At 34.3% G+C, this 23,132-nt stretch overlaps 2 protein-coding genes across 5 annotated transcripts; both read right to left on the minus strand.

The window, feature by feature from the left end:
• Positions 1-40: 40 nt before the first annotated feature.
• Positions 41-6,127, minus strand: LOC108914187 (ribosome biogenesis protein BOP1 homolog). The gene is made up of 9 exons (XM_018719924.2): positions 5,903-6,127; positions 5,496-5,850; positions 5,322-5,441; positions 5,060-5,268; positions 4,721-4,997; positions 4,360-4,671; positions 4,076-4,303; positions 297-936; positions 41-234 (listed from the first exon to the last, which is right to left on the minus strand). Exons 1-9 carry the CDS (start codon positions 5,987-5,989, stop codon positions 78-80), a joined length of 2,385 nt encoding a protein of 794 aa, XP_018575440.1. The 5' UTR covers positions 5,990-6,127; the 3' UTR covers positions 41-77.
• A 1,367-nt stretch (positions 6,128-7,494) lies between these two features.
• Positions 7,495-22,275, minus strand: LOC108914188 (zinc finger and BTB domain-containing protein 14-like). Of its 4 annotated transcripts, none has more exons than XM_018719925.1 (6): positions 22,181-22,275; positions 20,402-20,735; positions 20,143-20,347; positions 16,685-16,859; positions 16,479-16,634; positions 7,495-9,982 (listed from the first exon to the last, which is right to left on the minus strand). In XM_018719925.1, the coding sequence occupies exons 2-6, from the start codon at positions 20,632-20,634 to the stop codon at positions 9,672-9,674; spliced, it is 1,080 nt and encodes a 359-aa protein (XP_018575441.1). In that variant the 5' UTR covers positions 20,635-20,735; positions 22,181-22,275; the 3' UTR covers positions 7,495-9,671. The 4 variants fall into 4 exon arrangements, with proteins under 4 accessions (XP_018575441.1, XP_018575444.1, XP_018575442.1 ...); XM_018719928.1 differs by lacking the exon at positions 22,181-22,275 and adding an exon at positions 21,442-21,456; XM_018719926.1 differs by lacking the exon at positions 22,181-22,275 and adding an exon at positions 21,206-21,264.
• Positions 22,276-23,132: the final 857 nt, after the last annotated feature.

Raw genomic sequence — 23,132 nt, forward strand, 5'->3', positions numbered from 1 at the left:
AACTGTTAAAAATACTTCTTCCAGATAATACAAAAACGAATTCATTTTAAGTAATTTATTGTAAAAAATAAACAACATCAATTAGAATATAATTTAATAGTACCGTCTGCACCCGAAGTAAACACCCATGGTTGCAGAGGGTGGAAATGCACTCCAAATATACCAAAATCATTGAATGCTTTGTGATCCTGAAGTCGTTTCAGGGGAACGATCAGAGGATTCTGCAGCAAATCACTACAAAAAAAAACGATAATTTCAATTAGTATAACATTCGTTATAAGTTCAACAATACTCACTTATATACCATTCCGTGAGAAATTATGAGACTTCTATCATCAGACCCCGACGCAAACAGGGGATACCGCTTGTGGTACGCTACGTCTCTAACGGCGGTACCATGCAATCTCAAAGTTTGATAAGGCTTTGTGCTTAAGTCCAAGTCGAACCACAGCATCTTCCGATCGTACGTTCCGACAAGTAAATTATCGCCGCCGGGATGTATCGCCATCGTTGAAATCCACTTAGAATTAGTCAGAAGTTTTTTCATTAGGGTCTGCTTAACCAGATCGTAGATTCTAACGTGTCTCTGGGTGGCGACGAACAAAAACGGCTTTGTTGGGTGGAACAAAACGCACTGAACTAGCCCCTTAGCCTTAGTAAAGGGTAATTGAGAGCGACGTTTCGAAATCTGGGATATAAGAACCGAACGATTCTGTCCTTCTGGCATGACAGAGGCGAAGTAATCACCGCGTCCGTGCCAAGTAACCTGAGTCACTTCTTTGAAGTGTTTTAGCATTATTCGAATCCCTCGTTCGTACTGGGCATCGTCTGGTTCTGACCATTGGACCGTCGTGCGGACCCGTTCGTTTATGACGATGTCTGATTTGGGGACTTCTTTCAGAACGGTATCTGTCTTGCTGTTGACGAGGAAGTCACCTAAGTACAAAATAAATTAAGAATAAAATATACAGGGTGTTCCTAAATAAGTGTCACGACGGAAAACTGTAAATTCCTCTTGAAAAAAGAAACATTATTTTCCTCTTCCATTTTTCTTTCCGGGCTTTCGTTTTCGAGATACATGGTGTCAAATCTTTTAATTTTTTTTTTATTAATGAGTGGAATACACAAATTATATAATTGAATATTGGATATAAGGCACTTATATGCCTCTATGTACAGGGTATTCCTAAATAAGTGTCGCAACGAAAACTGTAAAATCCTCTTGAACCAAGAAACATTCTTTTCCTTTTCCATTTTTCTCTCCAGCCATTCGTTTTCGAGATACACGGTGTCAAAACTTTATTTTTTTTTAGTTTTTAGCCAATATCTTAGGAGCCGTTTGAACTACAGGACTGAGCTTTTGTACACACATTACCACTATTAATAGCTAGTTTTTCCCACCCTTCTCGAATTCATTGGACATGTCAGTGGTGGAGATTTTAAGGTATCGTAAGGGTTTTTCCCCCTTAACTTTTACGGTAATGGAAAAATTGACATTTGATAGCAAATTTTGTGCCAATGAATTTTACACAAAAAGAGTTCTCTTGGTTCATTGCTCTAAAGTCAACCGTTTTCAAGAAAAATGACTTTATGAACAAAAACTATGCTAACATTTCGAAAATCTTTTGTAATTCAAAAAATAGGTAGTAATAATTAACAATTTTAACGAAATATAACAACAGATAGGATTTTAACTTTTTTTTATCAATTTGGCAAGTAAAATTTACTAAAACCGTTCGCAGACTTCAATGCACACATTACATCTTCGAATCAGGTTTTTTTCTACCACTGTGGCTTCACCCCTATCGGTCAACTCTTCGATAGTATTGACATGAATTTCATAAACGATGCATTTCAGATGTCCCCATCCAGCGGTTTGATTTGTCGTTCTCCGGATGTTCTGTTGCGGTACTTGCACTTGCAAAATGTGAGGGTGTCTTGTCATGTTGACACCACATACGTTAAAGGAAAAAACTAAGTTACCATTGAAAACAACTTACCTTAGAACTGTCAAGAGTGTCAAGTTAATTAAATGTCATGCTGCCGAGTGTTAATTTTTAATTGTTTAAAATTGTTAAGAGTGCGGTAAAAATGGATTTGCATTTTGCAGTTGTAAGAGAGTACCTCAACAGAACATTCAGAGAACGACGGATTGGAAGAGGTGGTCCGGTGCTGTAGCCCGCCCAGTCGCCGGATTTATTCCCACTTGATTATTTCTTATGGGGTCACATGAAGAGCATTGTTTATGAAACTCCTGTCAATACGGTCAAAGAATCGACCGCTACGGTTGAAGCCACAGTGGAACAAATTAGAAATACCCATCAAATTATGAACAACGTTCATAGAAACATGATCCGACGATGTAATGCGTGCATTTAAGCTAACAGACGCAATTTTGAACAGTTTTTGTAAAATTTAGTCGCTAAAGCGATAAAAAATTATTTTTAAGTTTTTCAAAGTTAAAATCCTATCTCGTGTTAAATTTCGTTAAAATTGTTAAGTATTACTACCCATTTTTTGAATTACAAAAGATTTTCGAAACGTTAGCAAAATGTCATAAAAAATAATTTTTCTTAAAAACGGTTGACTTTATAGCAATGCACCAAGAGAACTCTTTTTGTGTAAAATAAAACCTTAAAATCTCCACCACTGGCACGTCCAATGAATTCGAGAAGAGTGCGAAAAAGTAACTATTAATAGTGGTAATGTGTTTACAAAAGCTCAGTCCTGTAGTTCAAACGGCTCCTAAGATATTGGCAGAAAACTAAAAAAAAATTAAAGTTTTGACACCGTGTATCTCAAAAACGAATGGCTGGAGAGAAAAATGGAAGGGAAAAAGAATGTTTCTTGTTTCAAGAGGAATTTACAGTTTTCGTTGCGACACTTATTTAGGAATACCCTGTATATAGAGGTGTATAAGTGCCTTATATCCAATATTCAATTATATAATTCGTGTATTCCACTCATTAATATAAGCACTTTTTCATATAATTTTTTGGATATTCCCAAATTCATAATTTTTTTGTATACTGACGTATTTTTTTGATCTGCCGGTTAATTATTAACTCACCATGTTAATGGGTCACATAATTTACGCTCTAAAATTATGGTTTGACAATTTAAAACGGCTATATCTATGAGAATAGTGAACTAGTAGATATGCTATTTCTTTACATAATAATAAAAACTTTTATGTTGAAAGTTAGTCTGCATAATCTTTTGTGAATTATCGTCATCCCAGCGATTATGAAAACAAAAAATTTTGTTTATATAAGATCCCATCTGTAACTAGAATTTTGTGAATAAAATGATTGTGATTTGCTTGTAAAAACCTACTACAGAAATTCTGTCTGCGGGGAAAATCTGCCATCATCAACTCTGTTCTAGTTGGATATAAGGATACAATCATAAATGTTCTTTAAGCATTTTATGTACTCTTGTCAACGATCTGGTTTCTACTCTCTTGTCTGCACAGGAATCTGTGTTGTGGTCCTCGATCAGGGCGAGGAATAACACTACCAGTTTCTAAATCACACTGGAACACCGTAACAGATGATCTAGCATGTAGTAAATCTCTATCTGGATACCAGTTACCATAAACATGTCGTGATTTGTAAGAATTGCATTTTGATCCCCATTTGCAATAAAATGTTTTGATATTCATATATGAGAAACATAATGAAAACAAAATATTCAGTAAAGAATTAGTCAATACCAATACTGTAACAAACTCGACACACAAATGAAAATTAATGACATCGCCTCACTACTGACCATCAACAAAGAGAGCACAGTTAGAGGAACAATAAAAACAACAGAAAACGAATCACAATTTAAAATTATGACAGAATTGTTGACAAATTGTTATAATTGAATTGACGTTATAAGTATTTTATCACACTAAGCTAACAGTGTTAGTTATTATTGTCTCTTCTTTTATTTTGTAAACTTTAAGTTTCGCAAAGTTACATATAAACAGTTTTTTTCTCGAAGTTTAAGACCTATGATGTATGAAACATTTCTGTGTATTTTAATCTATCATGCAAACACTTTGTATAAACATTTTTTAACTTACCAACGTTCGGATTTATAAGCAAAACCTCCTGACCGGTTGCAACCAGGACGAGCGACAAAGCTGCGTTCGGACACCACTCGACCGACCTAACAACGTTGTCCGTCTTGATCGTTTTGAGGCATCTGCCTGTATTGACTTCCCATATTTTGATAGTACCATCGTCGGACCCACTGAGCAGGTACTGTCCCGATTTATCCGTACTTATACTCCTGACCATATCCGTATGACCTGTACCGAGTAGGAATGAACTGAAATATCTTCTCGTGTTAATTTTACCGTTTTACCTGTGTACTCGATGGCTAGCACAGTCGGGAACGGCTGCAAGTCCTTCGGACTAGGCAGCTTGGGTACCAGCGATTCCGGGTCTATATTCAGTTTCATTTTTATGGCTCTCGGGCACAAGTACAAGTCGAGGCACCTCAAGAAACGTTCTTTGATGAATCTGGGGTAGGCAGGAACTTTGCGTAAAGAATCGAACTTCTGCGGTACGAAATGCAGCTTCCTCTTCCATGGGGAGTTCTTCTGCTTGTTCCACTCCTTGAGTTCCTTGGCATCGAAGAGGTATTCAGGGGGAGGGTTGTAACTTTCCGCGTGACCTAAGAAGGAAGTTCAATACATCGAAGTAAACAGCAAAGTAGTTAGTACCTGGTAGGAGCCTCTTTGGGGCAGGGATATGCTTGTGTATCCGCCTCATTTCTTCCGCTTGGTCGTCGGTCTGCCAAAGCATGTAGAATTGGGGCTCCTTCTTGGCACGCAACTTCTCCTGCTCCGCTCGTGTCTTGATCCAGCCCATTTTCAAGGCATGTACGAGTTTGGACACTTTCCTAGCTTCATGTTTGCTCGGCAGGAAGGAACGTTTGTGTTCGGGGAATTTTCGGAGGGGCATTTTTTCTACTTCACTCGTAAACCATTCAATCCAAGGCTGCAACAGTATAATTTCATGAAATACATATTAAAAACATTTGATGTATTTTAATTACTTACAGCGTATTCGTCAAATGAAACGTCTGGTATTTTCTGGGCTTTGATTCTTCTAATTAACTGAATATCTTCATCACTTAATACTACGTCTTGTCCTGTTTGTGGGTCCTTTACAGTCCTCCAGAAATCAGGATCCTCCATTTTCTTAAGGAAGTTGTCCAATTGATCACCCGTTTCTGGTTTTAATATCTGATTTCCATCCCAATCGTAACCTGAAATGAATGAGCACTGAACTTATTTCTGAAATTAAAAATGTAAATTTTACCTTGATGCTTGTATTCATCATACCAATTCATTGGAATATTTCCAACAGTGTTCCTTATATCTTCTTCATCGGAGGTGTCGTGATCAGCATATTCATCTCGCTTGTTTTCAGTTCTAGTCTCTAAAAGTTAAAGAAATACTTAATACTTTTCAACACAGATTGGATGCATTATACCTTTAACTTCTATATGTTTCTTCCCTTTTTTCCTATTTACAATAGGATTTCCATTAGCTTGCTTATTTTCCGGTTTGTCAGTATCCAACTGGTCATCTTCCTCGGCTTGTCCTTCTGTTTCTTCATTTTCACTGCTACTCCCAGCTTCTTCCTCTTCTCCACTGTCTTCAACTTCCTCGTCTTCACTGTCTTCATTTTCGGATTCTTCTTCGATATCTTCGTCCGATAAATCGTCAGAACCCGCTTCAGATTCTTCTTCAGCAAGTTGGTTATCCTCATCTCCGGAATCTTCAATTTCTCGGTCAGAGTCTGAACTATCACCGTCCTCTCCGTTCACTGTGTTCAAGAAATCGTCCTAAAAACAATATTTTTGGACTGTGTTCTATATGTACTTGAATAAGACTTACCTCTTCGTTCGATTCTGTATCTACTTCTTCCTGTTGTTCATTTGAATCACTAATTTTCCTCTTTAGATGTTTTTGTTTATTACCCATATTTTTACAGCAGCGCCCAACTATTATTTACTTCCTTCGTATGTACACGTGAAAACTGAAAATGGTAATATAAAAAGATAGGTTAGGTTCATCCATTGCCTAATACAAAGACTATGATATTTAGATAGATGAAGATGACTGACTAGGGATACGATATTGAACATTGAACAACATATTAGCATACTTGCGGCCATGTTGTGACGTCACGTGGAGATTAAATAGCGAGTTGCTGATATTTGTATGTTACAAACAAGCAGTGCCGTTAATATTACTAATTTTGTTAACCTATCATTATAGTTTGGTTTCCGTGTCTTTTACCTTCAAACGTGGTGCAAATTTGCTATTTACATTATGTGAGTTTGATCTATGAAAAATTCTTGATTCCTGTAGTGATTATTGACATCATTAATTAGTATGACAATGACTTCTTGAAATGCGTTCTTTATATTTGGTTGTACAAGAAACAACCAAGGCAATTCTTTTAACGACATGTTCTCCATATTCCAAATAATTTAAATAAAAATCAGAATTGAATTTTCCATGCATAACATTGTGAAAGAGCTATACAAAAATTACTGAATAATGTAGATAATACCGAAGAGTATTTAATTATTTTGATATTAAAATCATTATTTATTTATTGAATACGTAACGATAAGCTTTTATTAATGAACTACTTAAATCACTCTCTACATGACGTCATGCGCCAAGCCAACTGATCTAATTCGAGGAAGTAAATCTAGTTTTTCTTTTGAATTTTATAAAACACGCTATTGCATTTTGTCTATCATGTATTTAAATGTTGAAAATTTTATCTGATAAAATATTGAACTACCGAATGAAGCAACAAGAAATATATTCCACTTTTTTATACAATGACCTACTTTATAAAATTGTTTTCGTGTTTAGGAAGAAAATAAAATAAAGCTTTGTATATAATACTTGTATATTTACGACTGAATACTGTATACAGTGTCTAAGTCACAAAGACATAAGCGTTCTATTTAACTAGAAAAATATATTATAGATGGCACTTTTACACATAATATACTTTACAGGGGGGAGGGGGGTATGAGCTAAATGAACTAAAAACAGCTGCGAAAAAATACTATAAAGTAGATAATACTCAAAAAATTACACACAGGTATTAAAATATCATACAAAAAAAAGAAAAACAAAATTTCAATAAACCTAATCTAACATTGTCGTACACGAAAGAACTACGAAACTTAAAATTAATCCATTTAAAAGACGTTTTCTCAGAAGAAGCCTTTTAAACGTACAAAACGATACATTTCTTGTATAAGTAACACAGTAAATCAGACAAAAACTTCTAATCTATATCTTATCTTCTAAGTCTTATGTATAATATCGAGATTACAGAAAATATATAAAAATGTTAGGTTATGTAACATTTTTCCGTAACCTCTTTGTATAGAATACGATTGTTCATTTTTTTTACAAAGATTAGAGTTGTGGCACCTACGTGGTGTCTCTGTTTCTGCTTTTTTTTTCTTCTCAAACTGATAATCAGTCCTTTCACGGTTTCCAGAAATAGAATATCCTGATTTAACCTAGATCCCTTTCATCGACAAATAAAAAATTTTTTCTGCATCAAAAATTACTTATAAAAAAAGAAATACGGTAGTTTCTATCCATCTCTGAATGAATATTTTGTTTCTATTATTTTGGATAAAACTAAAAAATGCTTTATATATAAAAGAGGGTTTTATACTCATGTTCACAATATTCAGTCTAAGTTTATTATTATAAAAAAAATGTACATCTAATATAATTCACTTCTAACAACAAATTGTCTAACATTTACGAAAATATCATATTACTATTTCTTTTTTGACGATGAAAGTAGTTCTGGGTCTAAACCCTAACCTAATCTGTTTTTTTTTCTATGAGGTGAGTGCGGTTCTATGAAAAAGTATATATTGTATGGATCTAAAAATAATCCCTCTCTATTTGTATCACTGGCAAAATTGCATTAAAAATTAAGAAAAGAACCTTTAAGTAGACTTTACACTAAAAAAAAAAAATTAAGCGCATTGTCGGTCATATTGCTTCAAAGGTTGATGCTGCCACTCCAGTCAGTCGATTGTTTTACACGGGACTCGTCAAAAACGACATAGTATACCATTAAACCGTGAAAAAAAAAATTATTTAACACCTACATTCATTCATTCACTTTAACAGCTTTTAGAAACTACTTTCCTTATTCGAGTACAGGTATTTCGTGAATTTTTTGACGAGCCACGTAGAAGGTTATGTTACATGTAAATTAGGCGATAAATAAAATAAATTTTACCTTAATCTCACAGTAACTCTCTTAACTATGAAAGACGAAACAAATAATTTGATTACCCTTATCCCGAACGAAAAATAAAACCGTTTTGTACCTGCAGATAACGAATAAGTACTTGGCATCGTAAAATATACTCTAAGGCGACTGTTTCTTTATTCACTGGTTCAATTAGTACGTATAACTACTCTGAGTGTAAAAATGGAAGCCTAGTTACTTTCGTATTTTATTTTATTTTTTTGATTACAACTAAGGTCCGACGACCAACGATGTGAGGGTAAAGAAAAAAATGAACCGTAATGTGTTAAAATAGAGAGCAAGATATCACGATATTCGTATAAATAAGAGGTTAGTTTTCATTGAGCTTGACAACTTAATTTTAGTGACAAACTGGGAGCGAAAATTTTTAAATACACGCGCAGTCCATTTAGATTCAATCCAAACGAAAATGTTGTTGAGTAAATGAATGGACATTTTGTTAAAGTTGCAGATCCCAGTTTTGTGTTAACAAACTATACTAATAGGGATATCCATAAAGAATGGCAGCAAAACTACAACTAGTTTGTGTAAAATGCAAAAAAATACTAAAAACTTACATACGAAAAATAATCATCCGTTACAAGACTAGTACAGGTTTCAAATTGAGATTTTTCGTAGGTATAATATCAAAGTCAGACAGAATTTGTACAATAACTTTCCTATACCGTAGTTTCCGATATCCATATATTTACTAGAATTCACATCCTACAAGTTCTCATTCTACCACAATTTTCCTTAAGTTTACATTATTCTTAGAGAAGACATATTTTTACTTGATCGAAACGAACGCGAAATCAACGTAAAAATCATGGGAAAACTAAAGATTAAGTTAAATAAATAAAAAAATCTTATTTGGCAGCAAAAAAATACTTATTTCCTAAGTACCGTCAAAAAGTGACGAAAAATAAAGTCACGACGAGATCCTCAAAATTAAAAAAAAAATTGTAAAAATTATAAATAAATAAGAGTGAATTTCACATAAATATGGCCTCAATACAGTCAGTTATGAAGGTACGGAACGAACCGTAAGAATCAGAGGCGCTCCAAGGACAAAAGTAATACAGCCATCGAGAAAAACAAAAAATCAACAACTTTACGATACATGACCAAACACCTTCCTCTAACATTTTACATGAAAGCCCAAACTCTGATTAAACCAATAAGTTTGATAAAATCCACGACTCCTTGGAGCACCCCCTCGATCCGGAACTCCGTCCGCTACATCAAATAACGCTAATAATAAAATGGGCCTACAGAAGGTCGACCAGACACGAGACATGAGAAAACTCAGAATTATCTCAACATATCAGAGCACGCGCTGCCCAGAAAGACCTATTTAAGTTTCGAGACTCCCAACGCCGGTAACTTGTAGTGCACGATATGGTACGGGGGACCTATGGGACTCGCCGGGGAGTTGTACGACGTACTGATGGGCATGCCCATGCCCACGCCCAGGGGACCGGCGCACGCCCTGCCGCGCTTACGTCGCGGCAGGATGCCCTTTCGCGCCATGTAGAACCGGATGGTGGATATGGGGATGTTGAATTGGTCGCTGACCGTCTGGAAAGTCTGTCCGCGGGTTATGCACTCCGCCGCCCTGCGGAGCTCCTCGTCCGATCGCCGGATGCGACGGTTGGCTGACCCTGATAATAAAATAATAATAATAATTAATGGAAATTTGTTATATAATTAAGTTGAAAAATAATGGTACTGGACAATTAAAAAAATATATGCAGTGTTAAGTTTATAGTTTGGAAAACTAGTAAGGGTATTTCCTGTTTTTCTCAATAACGTTGCGATATAGAAGTGTTAAAACTTAAAGTTGTTACTTTGAAGAGGGTTTTTAGTAATTATCTTTGACTTTTCCGTATTTTATTGATTCACATGTACCAAATACAGGGTGTCCCAGTTATGTCAAAAAAATAAAAAAACTGGGGGTAGTTCATATAACGATTTTCTCATGAAATCGATAGGATCAACAGTTTTAAAGAAAAACGAAGGTATAGTCTTTCCGATATCAATTGAAGAACCAAGAGGATGACAGTATGTACCAGGTTCGGTCGCTGACGCAGCAACTATTTGAAAAACTTGTTCCCATATTTAGCCATACCCATATACAGGTCTGGTCGAACTAAACGTGGAGGTGGTAGAAATATATACGCCCAGTTGAAGAATGCGAGCGTGGGCAAACGAAATACAAATACAGCTGCATTGGGCCACTGGGCAAAAAATTTCAGCCGTTGACAAGTGGTCGACAAATTGCCCAGCAGTGCAGTGCAGCAATGAGGAATTTGGTGTGATTCAGGTAATTTTAATTTATTATAGGCACCTTCTATTAATCATTGATATTACAATTACCTAAGGGAGAAATAATATTGTTACAACATGGCATTTTGGAGGCCTTTTGAAACGGAACAAAACGAAATTCACTATCAGTATAATAAAATTGTTTGAGGACATAAATAATTAAAATATATTGTTGGCCAAATGAACATATAATAGAAATTTTCTGCACATTATATAAAAATTATTATAATTTTTTTACCTTTATCAGAAAACTTTTTTAGGGACGCCTATGAAACTCATTAAATTTTATTGCTAGGCGTTTTTTTACATGTTCAACTGACTTCAGAAAGACTATAAAGTTCACTTAAATGGGAGAAGTGAATTAAAAAATATTAACATAAAAAATATGTCGCCATAGTTTCATTTTCATTATAATTTAGTAACAAATTTTAATTGCCGTAAAATATCAAGCAATGAAATTGAAAACAATTTTATAAATTTAAAGAAAATTAAAAATACAAAAATTATTTATGTTTTAAATGTTAAAACCTATTTGTTAAAATTCAATAGTAAAAAGAATAACAACAAAAAAAACTTTAATTTAAAAAAAACTAATTTTGCAATCCTTGATTAATTAGCAATTTTAGTTTCCTTAAATTCTTAAAAATCAACAAAGGACTCCGCATGGCCTTTATGAAAATGTGGACTCCTTCAAATTGGCTGAAATTGTGTTAAGTTTTTGGTTTTGTGTTACTGACCAGTTCTGCTTATGATGGCTACAAGTAGTATGAGTAGAATATTGCAATAAAAATAGTAACTTTTGTGAAATGTTTATAGAAAAAATTAAATAAATAAATGTCAATTTATTGCCATTACTTCACCAAAACCCTTTATTTCATTAACATGTTTAACATCATTGATTTTGTAATCACGAAGAAGTGATGGACAAACTAAATAAAAGAACTGTCAATATCAATCAGTAACAAATTACAGTCGCAACTACAAAGTACTGAATTTAATTAGGATCATCAGCAAATAAAATATATTTCTGTTTAAAACTGGGTTTTAAAATATCATTATTAAATATGTTAAATAGAACTGGTCCACAGTGAGAACCCTGTGGAATCCCAAAGGAAATACTTAATGCATTGAACACAAAGTTATTAATAATTTTAACAAATTGTACACTAAACTATAATTCCAGTTTAAGACATTACTATTCACCCCCATGAACGCAGTATACTTAACGAGGTTCGATACCGAAAAAAAATGGTAGGAAAGTTTTCGAAGTAATTGAAATCTGTTAACAAATATGCAAACTGCTGTGTAAAAATACCAGATCGATTGCCAATGTAGTTTTTTTGAAAAATGATATTAAAAATTATGCTCTTATACACAGGATCTTACGGGAGTTGGGAAAAACTTCCATCAAACGTGAATATTGCCCTTAAAAATGGTTAGGATTGGGAAAATAAAATTGCAATTAAAGAATTAAATATTACTAAACATTTTCATCTGATCCAATGAAAAGAAATATGGCAACGGTGTAGCTGTATTTAACACTTCGACCGACACGCTATATTTGAATAACTCGATTATAGAGTATAAAATTATTCAAGTCGAAAATTTATGGAGTAATAATTAATATTAAATAAATTTTTCGTGATCTAATGCAATATAATAGTAATTTGAAACAAAAATTGAAAGGATCTCTTTGCAAAACGAATAGTATAGATCTTCTGTCATAACATTCAATTCGACAAAGCGATGTCTCACTACCTAGACTGAGCTTCTTGATAGTTATCACATGGATTCTCGGTTTGCACATTTTACTTTTTTCTTATCAATCCACATTCTACCCGTTTCATACCCCTTTTATATTGCTTTTCAGTCATTACTTTTCCTTTGTATCTTGGATGTTCACCAAACTTTTACCACCACACCATACTGATGTGCAATGTTGCCAGATTTTACCCATAGTTTTACAAGCTCTTAATGAATAAATAGACACTTTTATTCAAATAAAAATTTAATTGCCGTGCATTGAACACAAAAAATATATGCGAGCTAATATGTGTTGTGCATAAGCATAGGATAGGTTCCCTCCCATACCGCCTGCCCCGGAAGAGATCTATCGAACCTCCTTAACAATAAATTGTGATCAACCCTATCAAGCTAGTATACATTCTCTTAAAAAAGTATCCGGAATTTGTCATTTAAAAATTCTGTCTAAAGTAGATCCAAGGGGTTACACCACTGTAGAATTTTCAAAAAATCGTTTTTTTTTTCCTTAGAAGGTAGTTAGAACCTTCTAGAATATGAGGCAAAAGGTTTTATAACGAGCGTTCAAATAAAAACGTGGTCGAAGTTGGCTCTGACACATTGGACGTAGGGAATAGCTTATAGCGACCAACTTAACCTCATTTCTCAACGAGCTGTATAGCAGCTGTCAGTTTCAATAACGTTAATGACTATATAACTTTATTTTAAAGAATAATCGTGATAACAATAACAAACAATTAAAGGAGCTGCGGAAAGTGTCCCCCTCCTTGTTATAACAATAAATTAAAGCAGCTGCTGAAAGTGTCCCCCTCCTTGTTCCAAGCACTTTTCACACCTGTTCCTCAAAGAATTAAAGACATTTTCTAAGATGCTCGGGGTATTGTTAATTTCACGAATCTTGTCTATAAGTCGAGCCTGCAGATGGTTTAAATCAGGAATAGGCAGTTCAAAAATAGTGTTTTTAAGGTAAGGCCACAAAAAGAAATCACACGGCGTAATATCACATGACCTCGGTGGAAATTCATGTTCAGCATTGAGACTTATTAGTCGATTTTGGAAAACTTCCCTCAACATATTCATCGTCTCGCCTGCCGTATGTGCCCTTGCGCCATCTTGTTGAAAGTAAAAGTTTGTAATTTCGTTTTCTTCCAGCTGGTTAACAAAAGGAGCGATAATTTCTTCTCTATACCTTTGCGCAGTAAGAGTACCATTAAAAAAAATAGGTCCATAAATCCTCCTTCGATTGAGAGCACACCAAACTCCAATTTTTTGAGCGTGTAGAGGGCCCTCGACAAAAAAGTTATCTGGTTTTTCAGAAGACCACATTCTCATATTCTGTGAGTTTACGTAACCACTTAAATGAAACCAGGCTTCATCAGAAAAAAAGGTGATATTATGAAGTTCACCGTAGTTGTTTAAAAACCATTCACAAAATACAGCCCGTCGCGGAAAATCAACTTCATGAAGTTCTTGCTGACAAGTTAAACGATAGGAGAACAAACGCAAATCTTTTTTTAACACTGTGTGGCAGGTACCGACTGATACTCCCACCATTTGTGATAAAACACGTACAGAAGTTCTTGGCGCATTTTCCATTATTTGTTGGACATTTTCTTTTAATTCTTCAGTCCGCTTTTTAGGTCGGCCGCTTCCTTCTTTTCTTGTTACACTGCCCGTTTCACGAAAAACATTAACACAACGCTGAACTGCACTTTGAAAAATTTTGTACTCAACAACGCCGGGAAATTGATTTTGAAATTCTATGAAACATTCCTCAATAGAATACTTCCATATTCCATCAATCTTGCGTCCATTTCTAAAGTAGGACTCTATGATAAACACTTTTTGTTCTTGAGAAAACACCATTTTAAACGCTTTTTAAAACGAAAATATTCAAATTGATAGCGGCGATATAGCGCTTTGACAGATGACGTTTAAGTTCATTTGCTATACGCTACGCCCTACGTCCAAATTTTCAGAACCAACTTGACCACGTTTTTATTTGAACGCTTGTTACATGAAATTTTGTTTTTTTTTTATTTTGCGCTATGAACATACTCGCTCGGAAGGAACCGCTTACCTTCTTACCTATTGATTTATAACTTCTCTCAAGCAAAATTTTCAAACACGTTCATGTCTAAAACTCATTTTAAAACTTTAAATGCGTTTTCTCGAAACACATTTTTTCAAAACGGCATGCACCATAACACCAACAATTTTCAATATTTTCTTTTGAAATTTTAACCACATATTTAACATTTTGAAGAGAAACACGTACGGATTTTTCGATAAGTCAATTTAAACAGTTGTTATAAACAAATAACTGCCTTTTTTTCGTCAAAAATGTAACGTTTTACTTCAAACGAGCCAATTTTACAAAAAAACAATATTTTTACAATCCCATACGTGTTTCTCTAGCTATACTTATGTAGATTAAGGGCAATTTTTGTTTTGTTCCACATTGAAATTTGCACTAGTTCTAGTGCGTGCCGCGGGATGCCTCGACGGCAACATGCTTCAGGGAAATGGCTCCAGTGCCGCCATTTTGAAATATTTTTTAAAGAAAAAAAATTTTTGTACACTTAATACACGCCTAATAACATACCTAAACAGTTTTTTCTATTACCTCTCCTTCTATAAAAAAAAAAATTGTCAAAAACACGCTTTTTTAGGCCGTTACAGTGGTGTAACCCCATAAGTTTATGTTTTAATGGAAAGTTGGTAGTACTACAGCTGTTAAATTTGTTAGTCTAGCTGAGGTGTGTTCCGTGATTTTTACTATTGAACAGAATTCAAACATAGTCTACGATTTTCCACGTTCTGGTTGTCCCTCAATGTCTTCAACTGAAGAAAACATCGATAAAATGAAGGAAATGCCACTTGCAAACCTTCATTATAGTTTGAGAGAGCTGGCATGTGAACTAAACATATCTCACGAAACGATTAGCACCATTTTAGTTGATGAATTTTCTTCATAAAAAACATCGCAAACATGTCACTGAAGACATGCTTAAATGAGCTAATTCGGTCTCCACTCATGCAACACATCATAAAGGGTGACGAGACATAGGTTTATGAGTTTGACATGCTAACAAGCTTCGGAATGGCCTTTTTCTAATGAGCCGAAACTAAAAAAACCTTGTTAAAGTCGATCAAAAATCAAGGTCATGTTGATTGTTTTCTTTGACTATCGTGGTATTGTCCACACAGAATTCATTTGGGATGGGAAACAGTCAACAAAGAATTTTATGTGGGCAATATGAGGTGTTTGAGGAGAATATCCTCCGCAAATCCAGATTTATGGAAGGACAATTCTTGGATTTTGCACCACAATAATGCACCATCACATAAAGCGATAATTGTGAATGAATTTTTATCCAAAATTTCAAAGAATGTCATCGAGCAGCCACCGTATTCACCAGATATGGCCCCTGCTGACTTTCCTCTTTCCCAAACTCAAATTACCACTTTGTGAAACACGTTTTGATTCCATAAAAGCCGTTTTACAGAAATCGCTGAAGGAGTTGAAGTTCATACAGGAATATGTGTTTAAAAAGTGCTTTGACATCTGGGATTCCGGAGACTTTTTCGACAGAATGTATGTATCAAATAACATTTAAGAGTGAAAATAGGTAAATCAAGTCAAAAAAATAGGTTCAGTTTTAGGTGACATATACAGAGCCTTCATAAATGTTTACAAGTCATGTGACAAGTAATTTTATTTGAAACTGTAGTTTTAATTCTTTCCTGTTGGCAATTAAATTTCGGTAAAATTAAAAAACATTAAAACAATAAGATTAAAATTACATTAAAACACACTCTATTTCACCGGCTGTGATTGGTGTAATTTTTCACGACATACTATTCAACCAATCGCCGATCGCATTATCTCGAGCATAAACGTAACGGTTCATCATTGTTCATTGTAAACAAATTATTAATATTGGTGATGCCAAGATTTAGGGAATTTTCGTTACCAGTACCAATCCTGCCATGTTGGGCTGCCTAAACTCGGTGGTCCCCTGGCTTGTAAACATTTATGTACAATGTACAAACTTTCTACTTGCTTACCTGGTGCTCCGTCGTACTGGCAAGATACATTGGCGATCGCAGAAAACTGTGGTTTGACATCAGTGTTAACAGTCCCGTCTTCCTCCGTCAGTTCCTGGTCCATCAACTCGCTGTCCCCGTCGAAGAAGGAATCGTCCGGTTCCTCTTCTATATCCTCTAAAAATTTTAAGGATAGAAATATCGATTTAGGATGCGCTTAAGCTCACCTTTTATTTGCAACATGCCGTCGTTGGAGTCGCATTCTGAAGACGAAGGGTTATTTCCGCTGTCTGAGCCTTCGGCACCTTCTTTCTTCACCACCGGCTCGCCTTCTTTGTTCATGGGGACTTGGCTGGGTTGAGGTATATTTTCGGTTTTGACAATGTGTGAACTCATTTTTGGCTGGAAAGAATTTGGATTTGATTTCGACGATATAGCGTGTGGCAATATTCCACCAACAAAGAGCGACCGAAAAAAAGCCTAATTTTTCGCCCCTTTGTGAGACCTCGTAACTTTACTCCAAATGTGTGCCAAAAGATAGTCTATGATGGGACTCGAATTGTCTATAAATTTTAGCTTGAGGCTACATTTCGTTTTCGAGTTTCGGTTGATTAAAGTTGTCATTTTTACATGGATTGTTGGATCGAGGTTACACCGCTAAAAAAAATCGATGTACTTCACATGTGGCATATGTATTCCGAAGTACTTTTTCGCGTTGAGCACGAATTTGCTATTAGAATTGCTTCACCACCCTTCGGTCTTCATGAAATGACTGAAAAGCTTCAGAAAAATGAAGAATTTCGAAGATAGGTTACGAATTTGTGATTAATACACATTTTTTTTTCATGGTTTCGTTATTAATCCCTCAATTGAGCTTGAATCTGACGTGATACAGGTCAACCAACTACTGAATTGAAATTAGAGACTTACATACTTCCTTCAAATTGGCGATATATCTTGCTCATATAACATAATAAACTAACAATCCAAGATTAATTCTTTGACTTCCAAATGACCTGTAGTCATAGAGATTAACGAACCTTTGATTTTAAATCAATGATTTCGTCAAGATTTCTGAAGACCTTTCCCAGAATCTGAAGTCATAGAGATTAACGAACCTTTGATTTTAAATCAGCGACTTTGAAAACCCTATAACAATCCATGTAAAAATGACAACTTTAATCAACCGTAACTTGAAAACAAAATGCAGCCTCAAGCTAAAACTTATAGACGATTCAAGTCTGATCATAGACTATCTTTTGGCACACATTTGGAGTAAATTTATGAGGTCTCACAAAGGGGCGAAAATTTCGGTTGCTCTTTGCACAGATGATCCTCTAATCTGACCAAAATGTTTTGCTTTTGAGGTACAGGGTGATATAGCAATCGTTATTTATGACGTGGTTTCTAGTGCTGATAGAGCATATCTACTTATATGAAAATTGCAATAGAAAATAGTTATCGTCACGTAGTCTGCTCGATTTTTCTTGTACGCTTATGACAGGCACTGACACGCTTTAACTGGAAACTGATAACAGAATTGATCATAACTTTTTTATTAACAATTTTTCATAAATCAAATGGCATAATATTAAAAATTATTAAAAAGTCCTCTTCCAAGATGACAACCATAATTTTAAACAGTTAAAGGAACTATAATTTCAATGTGCAAATTAAATTCATAAGTATAGTTGTATGGAATAAAATATGATCTTAATTCATCTTTAATTACCCTAAATAATTTTTAAACAAATTAAAAAATAGTAATATTTTACCAAAATTTAAATAAAATGTAATCAATTATTTAAGTTTTTTTCTCACTTATTAACTACTAGAAACAAGAGGACCTTTCTGTAAAAAAAATTTTAATGCGATTTTATATTAAATTAAACTTTTTGAAAAACCGTAAAAAAACACAATTTTGATTGAAAAAAAAATTATGGCAAAATACCATTTTAAAAAAATAACATCGAGCGGGGATAATATTTATAAGGAGCCTACCTTTGGTCTTTAGAAATATATGATAAGGTTTCTTTTTCAAATAACGTGAAAATTTTTTAACTTTTTTTCATAATTATCTTACCCTGCTTACCTTATCCTTCTTGATTTATTTAAATCATAATTTTTCATAACATCACATAGAAATTTAAAAACGAAGACATACAAATACATTGTCATTAAAAACTGAAATAAATAACTTGGACTATACAAAATACGTTATATGTCATATTACAAACACCTCTTAAACCGATAAAATAAAAATTAAATGTAATAAAATGACATATTTGCTATTCTCATTTCGCTGAATTAACGTTAGACATTTGTTTTTTGGTTGCGTAGCAACCTGTTATAACAGATGGATTGATATATTTAATTCATCTAAACTTGGTCAAGTTCAGAGATCATCGACATTGAAATTCACAAACTAAACACAGTGCTTTAAAAGAAATAGTATTAACACATTTTATTGAAAACTTGAAATTATTTAATAAAATGATTATAAAATGGCGTGTTCGCAAAGTCATTGAATGTATGAAGAGAATCGTTTTTTGTAATAAGAGAAGAATAATGTAATATGTAATGTAGTGTAATGAATGTAATAAGAGAAGAATAAGAGCAGGGTTATAAGAGAATAATATAATGAATGCAATAAGAGAAGAATGAGAATGAAGAGAATCGATTTTTGTAATAATAATCTATTAATATGTTCATAATGTTAGGTGTTTATTATTCAAAACAACAAAAATTACTTACACTTATTGAAATGAACAAAAATCAATATTTATTGAGATTAGAGATAAATTTTCTTATGTACATACATATTTTCTTAAAATTACTAAAATAATGTATTGCAATCTTAATCATGAAAGTTAGTTAGTTAGTTAGTTGACAACTAATAAAGGTCAAATATAGGGCAGTTACTATAGTTTAATTTTGTTTAAAATATTTGATAATTGTCATTTGACGTAAACAATTTTTTCTCTTCATTGCTGTTACATCATGAATTCATTTTAATTGTAGTAAACTCAGAGATCATACTCTGTTTTTCGAACCTTCCGCATGCGCGACTTATCCGTGCACACACAGATTTAACAAAGATATTTGCTCGAAGGTGGGTAGTCCGGATAATCGCGAATCCGTATAACTGAGGTCCGGATAATCGCGTCTCCACTGCAGTTGGTTTAAGAAGATAACAATAGGCAACACTGATAAGCATGTATATACAAACGAATTTGGACTTAATTATTTGATTAAAAAATAATAATTTCAAGATTAGTATTCTGGGAAACAGGTAATATTATCCCATTACAGCCATTACCGCAACTTGTGTTATTACTGTTACAAGTAGAGTGACTCTATACATTATAGTTAAATTTAATGTTTAATTATTTTTTGGAAAACAATTTTTGAAAAATATAAAAACTTTTTTTGTAAAGTTCGAAATTCGATACAAAAATTACACTTTTAATAAGTAAAAGTGCCAATTATTTGCAATTTGAGCACCCTCAGTAATTTAGAATTTCGTCGCCTATGATTCAATGTCCCAAGTTTGAAACAAAAAAAATACCACCCTGTACCTTAAAAACATGTTTGCAGAACTAAGTTCATATGAACGTTTTTTTCTTAATTCTGGTCAATTATCACCTTTATGGTAAAACACATACTGAATAGATAATATACTCACAGCAGGGTTGTGAAAGGGGTGTTGCACGTGTTGTTGCATGTTCCTGATATTACCGAAGTATGTGGGGTTCAGCAGCTGGTCGGAACCGCAGAGCCCGCGTATCTGCAACGCCTCCGCCGATTTCAGCAGCGAAGGTAGGTCGTCCTGAGTTACGTTCACCTCACCCTTGTACATGAAGTCCACCAAGGACTGCATCTCACTGAATCTGGAACGTACAAACGTTTCAGTGTGTTGAGTCGTCGATAGTCCGAATACTCACTTCATGTCCTTCATGAAGATGATGGGGTGCTGGCAGGGGTTGTCCAACAAGAGTTTCTCGAAGTAAGTCGAGCAGGCCGACAGCACGACCTTGTGGCACTTGAGCATCTCATTTTCGCAGGCCAGCGTCACGTCTACGAAGTGCTCGGATGTGAGTAGTTTGGGGAAGGCGTTCTGCAGGTTGGACTGGTAGCTGTTCCAACGAACGCAGAATTGCTGGGGCGGGGTAACCATCTCGTTGCCGTTCACTGACTCAGTATACTATCATGGAGGTACGGTTGTGTGTATGGGGTTTACAAAAATAAATTGTTATATGGTGTATATACTTCCAAAATCTGGAAAGGAATTGGACCAAATCTTATTTCAACGCATGTAAAAAAACTGAATATTAATTTAATATAATATACCCAAAACATGTGTGAAACAGATATTTCAAATTGAATTAGTGATTTTGTTTTTTCATTTCTTTAAAGGTGTTAAGCTGACAACTAAATTCTAACATTTTTCAGAAATTCCATCAGATGAGGTCATATTTACCATTTGATATATTATGATATTGTTCACAAGAAAAGATAACATAATTTTCGGAGATAAGCCTTTTTTACCTATTATAAACATTTTTTTACGCGCGAGTTCAAGCCAGGATCTTGAAAAACATTTAAAATTAATTACATAGGTACTTGAATTTTTTGTAACTTTATTTTTCCTTGAAATTTACGTCTATATGATTTTAATAAACATGTGACTTAACAAAATTGTTCTGGTTTCAAGTTCATATAAACTGAGCAGAAATAACATTTCTCACCTACATATTAACATGACTCATTAACAACCATTACTGTTAGTTAAAAAATTATAGATTTTCTAAAACTGGGAAAACACAATACGTAAATAATCGGAAATTATGTAAATTTGACTCACGCGTTGAACGCACGTAGGCAGAATATAAATTTTTTTATCGGCCAAAAGTATTTATTTATAAAAAATGGGAGCAAAAATATATTAAGTACAGACGGTAAAATATTTTAAAAATAAACATACACATACGTAAGTGAGAACCTACACTCGGCCAAGAACGCGACACCTCACCGTTAAACAAACTTAAATACATTTACATTGTTAAAATCGATAAAAAAACAACGCAAAAAGGAAATTAACAAAAACCGCACAGACTGAACATTTAACAAACCCGACGGTAAATTAAATATTAGAGACTTTTAGACTTTTTCTGAGTCGGGGAGGTTTTTTTTTATTGAGAATAATTTAATGAAAATATGAACAAAAGGAGCATTTTCTTGGCATGGGGTGTTCTCCGTCTCCGTCTCTCACGCAAGACCGCCGTCTTGACGCACACACCGTGCAGAAAAATTCGTCAAAACATAGCCGGTAGAAAGAAAAAAAGACACTCAAAACATAACCTAACCCAGGGGGAAAATCTTTAAAAATACGCTGTTTTAAAGAAATTACTTCCACGGCTTACTAGAAAAGCGCAGCAACATAAAAATAACAATTGATATAATTAGCCTACCCGGATCGGTTTTAACAAATTTATTTTCCATAGGAATTTTGTTTAAAAGCAATACTTTATGTAAAAAGATAATCCAAGCATTGAGAGACTAGAAAATATGGATTATTAAAATAAACATTATATAAAAAGCAAGCCTCGCCATATTGGTTAACCCTTAAATAATGGTACGAAAAAATATACATTAAAAACAATATTTATGGCAATATTTTGACTAGCAGGAGGAAAACAAATGCACAAGGGCGTTGTAAATACCTTAATCTTCAACCAGACTCACTTAGACACCACCAACACAAGAAAAAATACTCGAAAGATCGATAAAAACTTTTAATGCAAAATGTATCACTTAAATAATTATATTGCTTGGCAGAACTTATCTCAGACTTAAGTTTGCGGTAAAAGTCGGCCTAAGAACGCACATTAGAAGCATGTAAGAACTGGTACGTAGGTCGCAGCTAATCCCGTCCGTATACAATATTTACTCTGTGCTCTCAGGGGGTGTACTAGAAAATTTTAAACGTAAACAACTGCCGTCTAGGCGGTCTTTCTAACAGGAACGCCAAGGGGACTTACCGATTTTTTGTAAAACGCTTAACAATTGCACAAAACACTTCCAAACACTAATTTTTCGGTAAACTAAAAATTGGTAACGAGTCTAAATATAATATTTATATATAGATTGCCATGTCGCCATTTGCAATTTGCCGGCTTGGTACACTCTTCGTCAGAAGTGTCTGTCACAAATCGAGAAAATAGAGAAAAAAACTCCGGTCTCCGTACAGCCAGGGCGGCTTTCCTTTCGGGCGCCTGTTACAGGACGAAATAAATAACATCAAATAGGAAAAAAGGTCCGCGTAAACGACGTGGAAGCAGAGACGGAGATCTGTCGGTCTGGTTTTGGACCTGACTGTACTGTAAACAAATGTTCTAAGGGCGGTAACTGTGAATTTACATAAATTTGGGGTGTGCGTCAGAAAAATTATTATTATGCTCCTCTTGCACAGCCCTCGACCTTGCAGTGGGATCGATTGCCTAGACATTTTCAACCTCAATACCTCAAATGACAATTCGTTTTAGAAATTGAAAGTTCTCCGCCAGATTTTGCAGAACAATAAAATATCGAAATCGGGGAACAATTTGTTGTTCAGTGGTCAATATTAACGCATATAGCAATATTTTTTGTTACTTCTTCAGAATAAATTAAAGA

The sequence above is a fragment of the Anoplophora glabripennis genome, unplaced genomic scaffold, assembly GCF_000390285.2.
Source record: "Anoplophora glabripennis isolate ALB-LARVAE unplaced genomic scaffold, Agla_2.0 scaffold1080, whole genome shotgun sequence".
NCBI classification, from domain to species: domain Eukaryota; kingdom Metazoa; phylum Arthropoda; class Insecta; order Coleoptera; family Cerambycidae; genus Anoplophora; species Anoplophora glabripennis.